Source organism: Pinus tabuliformis, chromosome 6 (assembly GCF_031772625.1).
Source record: "Pinus tabuliformis cultivar Carrire ecotype Pingquan chromosome 6, CPIR1, whole genome shotgun sequence".
Classification (NCBI taxonomy): domain Eukaryota; kingdom Viridiplantae; phylum Streptophyta; class Pinopsida; order Pinales; family Pinaceae; genus Pinus; species Pinus tabuliformis.
Window position 1 is genome coordinate 1,444,421,733 of NC_142292.1, and position 8,133 is coordinate 1,444,429,865.

Genomic DNA, 8,133 nt, shown 5'->3' on the forward strand with positions numbered 1-8,133 from the left:
TTCACTGATCGAGAAAATTACTTTTTGCCACTATTAATAGCTACTGCCAATTTCTATATAATCTTGTCTGTTACAGAATGAAAACAGAAATACTAATTCCAAGAATTTTTCTAGAATTGTCTCCATATACAGTAGTCATCCATATGTCTTTTTAATACATAGACTATATACAAAACATATACAAAAAGTAGATCAAAAGTTGTTAGAAAATACTTATATGTGCTATCCCGTAGCTCAGTAGACAAAGTGTGAAGTGCATTATCTAGGTATGCTGATGTTTCATGATTCTATTGTCCTTGTCCCCATTTTTATCTGAATATGCATTCCATCTTGTGTGTCCAGTAGCCCCTTTTTTGACATCCCATTTGCATTTTTTTTGTAGACTCGGTTGATGTGTTCTATGGTAGAATGCTGGAGTGTGATCCATAGCCTTTGTATTCGACTTAATCAGCCTTGGAGGGTATTTTGTTGTATATTATTCCTTCCCAAAATATGGTCTATAATACATCTGGAATCACCATAGATTTGTATTTGTGGGATATCCATGAATTTAGTAAACCATATTAACCCCCACAAGGAAATAGCTTCTGCTTTCATACTCGATCCCTCTCCCCCATACCAGTGTATCCAGAATTCTTGATCTTCAGAAAATTTTATCCACACTCCACATCCGCATCTCCCTCCTTGTGAAGCCCCATCAAAAAACCCTGTTGGGTATGTGATACCCGGAGCCATCCCCTTGTCTTCCTTGTTCTTTTGCAAGGTTCCATTCCCCTGAACAAAATTGATCCATCCTTCTATGTAATCACAAATCATATCTTCTCTCCACTTTTTTGTTCCAAAAATAAGTTGATTGTGTCATTTCCAAATTTCCTAGAAGACAGCAAGTGAGAGCATCCTCCATCTGGTGCATTGTGTACTCCACCATTTTAAGCAATCATCTATGGTATTAAATTGAATATATGGTATCTTCATGTTAGTAGTGAAGTGCTTCCAAATACTAACAGAACTTGGGCAATGTAGAAATAAATGTCTATTATCCTCTCCTTCCTTCCTACATAGGTAGCATATCCCAGGTCCATGTTGGTTCCTCTTTTGTAAATTTTCCCATGTAAGGTTCTTATTCTGCCATGTCAGCCACAGGAAAATGATTATCTTTATAGGGAGGTGTGTATGCCAGAACTTATAGAACCAACACCTGTCAGAGATCTGTAGTTCCTTCATGCAGATATTGAAATAGCAGTCTGCTACTTCTATCTCTCTGGATTTCTTCTTTTTTCCCATCCAAGTAATCCGGTCTCCCTTGCTGTCATAACAAACTCCAACGCCCTTCAACGATTTTACGATTTGGATCCATTCCTGTTCAAATTTCCCTGTGAGATTCAGTTGGTTGGGTTCCATCCAGATTGGAATGTTGCCAATCTAATCTCGAAGAACTTGGTTCCAGACAAAGATGCCTTTTATATTTAGGCGATTTATTACGTCTGTTGAACCCAGCGAATCTGAGCTGGTACCTAATATACGGTCTTTTCCTAATATAATCATGTTTCCTATGCCAAACAGCCATGAGATGTTCTGTAAAAAAATCCCTTTCACCTTGTTGAAACTGCACCATATCTTGGATCCAATTTTTTTTCCAATTGATCCCTGTCTCATCCAACAAGTGAAGTCCTTATTCTTAAGGTATTTGAAGTGAATCAACTTACCCCATATGCCATTACTAAAAATTCCCCTCCACAACGATTTTAGCAACAGTGCCCAACCAAAATGCCTAACGTTTATAATACCCCATCCTCCAAGATTTTTTGGTCTGGCGATCTTTTCCAGTTTGAAAAGATGATATTTGAAGCTTTTCCTTGCCCCCAACCACATGAATTGTGCCATTATATGGTTGATAGAGTTTAAAATTAGCTGTAGAATTCGGAAATGGTGAGCCCAATAGACCCCCAATTGTGTGAGCAATTCCTGAGTGAGGGTGATATGGCCTCCCAGCAATAAGAATCAATGTTCCTAACCCTTTATTCTCATATGGAATCTATACACGAGCCACATCCAATCTATATTTTTGTATTTCCCTGGCTTTAGGTGATATCCCAAATATTTCATTCCCTTGCCCAAATGGTCCGCTTTGACCTCGAAATTCCTCTGAATATATATGATATCATCCAGGTTACAAGAACCTTATAGAATGGTTGATTTGAGCTCATTCAAAATGAGGCCAGTGGCTCTTCCGAAATTCTTGAAAATTTGGGAAAGAGCGAGCCATTTGAATCTATTGACCATTCTTATCAACAGAATATCATCTACAAAGAAGCTGTGTAAGATAGAAATTTGACAGCTAATTTTTAACATTTCAAACTGATTTGTAGTCACTGGTTTTTCAATATGAAAACTTAGGTCATCCATGGCCAAAATGAATAGGAGGGGAGACAGAGAGCATCCTTGTCTAAGTCCCCTGCCAGCTCCAAAGAACCGAGATGGATACCCGTTAATTACCACAACATACCTGACTATTGTGACGCATCCCATTATCCATTCAGCCACATTTGTTCTTATTCTGATTTTATGAAGAACCATTCTCAGATATCCCTAGTATAAGCAGTCGTATGCCTTTTTGAGGTCCACCTTCATAACTGTTGCATTCATCTTTTTTGTCTTGATAGTGTGCATGCATTCTTGAGCAACTGCCACGACATCATGTATTTGTCTGTTGTTTAGAAAACCATATTGTTCCGGGGAAATGAATTTTGATAACGAAGCCTTAATCCTGGTGGCGATTATCTTGGATATAATCTTATAAATAAGATTGCAAAGAGAAATTGGATGATAATCAGCAAAAGTGGTTGCCCTTGTCTTCTTCGGTATAAGTGTAATGTAGGTAGAATTTATATGAGGATGTATAGCTCCCGTAATTCTAGATTCTTCTACCATTTTTAGAAGGTCCTCCTGAAAGATGTCAAGGAAGTGGACAAAGAATTCAACTGTCCAGCCGTCTGGGCCCGGGCTTTTGTCTCCCTTCATCGATTTTATGACCTGGGTCATTTCCTCCACCGTGACAGGCTTATACAGCTCCAAATTCTCCTCCTCATCAAACATTGATGGGTATTCACTTACCGCCTAGACCTGTGATTCCCCGCCCTCCAAATCCATTCTTCTGTAGGCTTGTTCAAAATGTGTGGCCGCGAGGGCAGAGATTTCCGATTGTTTGTTGTAACAGTTTCCAGCGACATCAACTATCTCCCAAATGGTGTTCAGTTTCCTTCTATGATTGGCGTATCGGTGAAAAAACTTTGTGTTTTTGTCCCCTTCCCGGATCCAAGTAGCTCTGCTCTTTAAACGCCATGTGATCTCCTTAACCTGGAGTATCTTCTTCTTTTTCATTTCGAGAGCATGGATTTGTTCCCTTACTTCAGCAGACAGGGAGTGTGTGGCCATAAGATTATGTAGTGGCTTAAGGGCCTTTTCTATTTCTGTCAGCTCTTGTTTCAAGCTCACCTTCTTCTTCCGCTCCCATCTTTTAACCACTGCTTTTAGGTTTCGAAGCCTGTATAGAATCCTTTCCATGGAGGAAAGGCCAATCATTTCATCCTTTTCTTCAGACCAGTGTACATGGACAAGGGAATCGAAACCTGGGTCTTCCAGCCAAACCCTATTAAACTTAAAAGGCAAACCAAGTCTTATATCAGCATTGCGCCAAAGGAGAGTGATTGGCCGATGGTCTGATATGTAGTTATTGATAATACAGGATCTCACATCTCCCATCTTTTCCACCATATGATCATGTATTAGAAATCGATCAAGTCTCTTCGCTATATAATTAATTCCACTTCTTCCATTGTCCCAGGTAGGTGCATTCTTGGTTGGGAAGATGTCTACTAGATTGTGTTCAAAAATAATATCTCTAAGTTTTTGTGCCATCTTTTCCACCATTCTGGATTGACCCCACAACTCATCAATCCCAGTAGTAAAGTTGAGATCTCCTACCAAAATAAGAGAAGACGAATGCAAAATTCCAAATGCTTCCATGTTGTCCCATAAACTCTCCCTATCCCTGTAGGGGGCATATACATTAAGTATGTGTGTCTTCCCTGGAATGCCTTTGATACTTCTAGCCAAGAATATGACCACAGAATAGGAAAATTCCTTCATTTTTGCCCATCGGGGATCCCAAAGGGCTGCTAAACCCCCAAACCTTCCAGTAGCATCAGTAGCCACAATATACCATGTCGGAAGCATCCTCCGAAAATACTCAATAGTCTCAGAAGCCAAGTGCATTGATTCTTGAATGAGAATAATATTAGAACAAGAAGAGAGAAAGAGCTCTTTGAGGGCAAGGAATTTTGGAAGGGCCCCCAAACCCCTAATATTCATGGAAAGGATAGAATTCATTTAGGTCTAGTAGTGAGCATGAATGCTCTTAGGGTCCAAGGAGAGATAGGAGATGAGATAGGAATATCAATGAGGGACGGAGAATTTGCCAGAGTTGTATTAGTTTTTAGAGGGCGTCCCCTAAAGTGCCTACTACCTCTGTTTTGTGTTCTTCTTATAGTTATATTGCCAACAGAGGGTGGGCTAATGACTCTGGACATAGAACCATGCGGTTTATGAATAGTGAGTGAGTGTAGGTCGAGTGTCTTTCTTTGTAGTAAGAAATCCAGGTCGCTGTCAACAGAGTTATTAGAGGAAACCAGAGAAATCGGTGAGGTTGGCCTAGCTGGAGATGGAGTAGGTTGGGTGGTCGGTGAGGGAAGTTTACGTGCCTGTGTATACGTGGCATAAGAAGTGGAGGGAATGTCAATTGGAGGACTCTGAGACAGTACCGAAATCGGGGGCGGTGCAGGGGTGGTTAGAATCTGATATTGTTCCAGTCGGGGTGAGTTAGCAAAAATATGTGAGCTGGAGTGTTCCGACGTCAAGGGGGAGGTGTGAACATGAATAGGGAAAGATGCATTATTTTCAAAATGGGGTGACGGCTCAGAATAAAACAGGTTCGAGTGAATAGAGTTACCTGGACATGTGGGTTGGCCACACGGAGTCGCAGCTTGTCCTTGACGAGAGACGTAGCATTCAAACCTGGTCTCCTTCTTGTACATGTGATTTGTCCCATAACGTCCCTGTGAAGAACGCCACCCTCCATTTCCTTTTGGGCAATTTGCCATTAGATGGCCAGTTTGATGGAAAATGAGGCATCTAAAGGGTATACCCCAGAAATCCAGACGTTGTCTAAGATTTATATCCTCCCATCTTAAATCAATATGGTCTCGGAACGCCTCTCGAAATCCTTCTCAATTAGGACCCATGGAACCCTTTTGTCCCTGTCCCCAGACATCATGGGTCGACATATATGAATTTTCCTATGGCCTTACCGATATCTCGTAACACTTCCTTTGTCCAAAATTCTAAGGGAAGTCCTGAAATCGTTGATGCTAATGAATTCATTGAAATCGTGTGAGACATGGTAAGTTCTTTTTCCAAAAAAATCAAGATATAATTATGTATGTAGTTGAAGGGCTGGGGTATCAAAGATTTGTTGCTACTATATTTGGACACTAACCTTCAAGGCTCCTACTTAATACAGGCCTTGATTTGATTCTATAGGATCTGGTTTAGATAACAAAAACAGCAAAATAATAGTACCAAGTTGTTTATTAAATTAATACGTATTATTGATTCATATGGTGTATGTCATCTTTAGGGTTAATGGCTGGCATTTAAGAAGAAGTCGAGTACTTCAAAGAGTATAATGAGATTGATATGGTTGGTAGGAAATGGGCATGCCCATCATTTTGAAGTTTTCGAATTTTTGGCTTGAATTTTCATATTTTCATGGAAATAAAACCCATCCATTGAACCATATACAATTCTACTTGCATCGAGTCCTTTTTCACCCCATGCTAAGCATCGCGTTATCAATCTTTCATACCTAAAAGCTTTATTATTTCCTTCCATCACTCAAGCGCCCTTTGGAATAGAGTCCTTTTACAGGCCATGCTAAGCATCGTGTTATCAATCTTTCATACCTAAATTCTTTATTACTTCCTTCCATCACTCGAGCGCCCTGAGGGAATAGAGAAATCGATATATTATTTAGAGAGAAACTTGAAAGCATGCAACAAAAATCAATACGGACGTGCCCTGGCAAACCAAACCTTCCGAAACCACCGTGCCAGCAAAAAGTTAGACAGTGGGATGTTGGCGACATTGAAAAATTTAGAGAGATAACTAAGATGTGAGAGCTGATGGTGGAAATACCCAGCAGTTCGTATATGTTTTCAGTGGTCTCCAAGCATCGCATTGCATCACCACGTGCTGCGGAGGATTTGGTGTTGGGGCATCTACGTTCTTCTCCTGATGCAGAAATATTTGCATTGTGTAGTGTCTCCTTGTAACAAGGACTCGCTTAATTTGTTTGCAGTCCAATCTAATTCGCCCTCTCCAGAGTTTCTGAAGTACAAAATCTTTTCAGTTGTTTCTATTGACAGTTTATCTTAAAGAATGGATGCAATAAGAAATTAGATCAATGGGAGGCAAAATCAACTAATCCGTTTGTGGTGCTAAAATTGGGATGAAAACAAAGATTAGTGAAATGTGGTGCTTTTAGAGATTGAAATATCGTGGTGGAAGGATGAAAACAAAGATCAGTGAAATGTGGTGCTTTTAGGGATTGAAATATCGTAGTGGAGACATGTGAGTCCCAGTTTGTTTGCAAACCCTAAAACCCTGGAGAGGTTCCATTGAAGATCAAATCGACATAGAGCGGAGTTAAACGTTTTGCATTTAATACTCTAGTTTCTTGTTCACATATCATATCGGAGTTTCCCCTACTTTCCTCACAATGAAACAAAATGAATTTCTCCATTATATTGCCCTTGGGATTCAATGACCATTAATATCTAAATATTTTTGAGAAGTGACATTTACTTATTTGCGTTTCTTGGGTTAAATATATTAATTAATAATTTTTATATGTATGTTCTCAAATTAAATATTTGAAAGAAGATTATGAAATTTTAAAAAATCAATTGCAAATTTTAATTTGTGTTAGCATAAAACAATATTTAAAGATAACTTTGGGGAACTACACAAGTATTAAAATTATGTTGAAAATCTATATTGGATATACTTTTCCATTTCAAAACACAAAACATATTTATTAAAATTGTTAACCTTAGAAAAAAACTATTATTTAATTATATTAATATTATCTAATATTTAACTATATTAATATTATCTCATTTAACTATATTATTATTATTTAAATTACTCATTTAACTATATTATTATTATTTAAATTAACTATTATTTAGTTTAAATATCTAATATGTAAAGCTCTATTATTTTACTTTTAATTAAATGAATTTAAAAAAGAAAAAAAAATCTACATATGAAGAATTTAAAATAAGGTAAATTTCCATGGACTCACCTCCTGAATTACAAAACACATATTTTTGATGCTAGATTTTCCAATATACATGTTACCTTTGAGGCTTTCATCACCAACCAAGAGTTCATTTAAAGAGGAATAAAAAAACCCACCCCAAATGTAAAATCTAAAAGTCATATAAGCCCCTAATATAGAGAATGTAAATGATTAGTTAGTAGGATATTTCCCCCTCGAAAAATCTAGCGAACCATAGTAATGATGGACTGAACAGTAGAATGAATAAGTAAACATGTCTTTAAAGGTCGAACAAGAAGAAACAAATAAGGACATCCCCTCATGGGAGATGGCTTTCAATGAAGCTCCAACACCAGGAATAAAAGAAAATGAATTTGAAACTTCTGATGTTGATAAGACGTTGGCCTTGATTAACAATGTCAATTTACAGTTTACAGTTAGTTCTTCTCATGAACCCTTCTTCAAAGAGATATATAGAGATCTAAAAGGAGAATATAAATAAATGTTGAATTTGTAACGCTTTGTTTTGGAGAATTTTTCTTTAGTACTTCATTGATATTTTGGAATAATAAAATTGTAATATACACAAAATGTAAACTTTTAAGATTTTGAGATTTTTTATATTACTATTGTTTTGTAATTTTTCTCTTAATTTTTCTGTTTATTGTTTTAAACTTTAAATTTACTAAATTTAAATATTTTATACTCCATTGAAAATTTAATATTTTTTAAAA

At 37.4% G+C, this 8,133-nt stretch overlaps 1 protein-coding gene across 1 annotated transcript; it reads right to left on the reverse strand.

Moving 5' to 3' along the window:
- Nucleotides 1–3,117: 3,117 nt before the first annotated feature.
- On the reverse strand, nt 3,118–4,275 carry LOC149264047 (uncharacterized). The gene has a single exon (XM_089394401.1). It carries the CDS (start codon nt 4,273–4,275, stop codon nt 3,118–3,120), a length of 1,158 nt encoding a protein of 385 aa, XP_089250527.1.
- Nucleotides 4,276–8,133: the final 3,858 nt, after the last annotated feature.

Coding starts and splice junctions, on each gene's coding strand:
- LOC149264047 (XM_089394401.1), bottom strand. CDS start 4,275: ATGCACTTGGCTTCTGAGACTATTGAGTATTTTCGGAGGATGCTTCCG.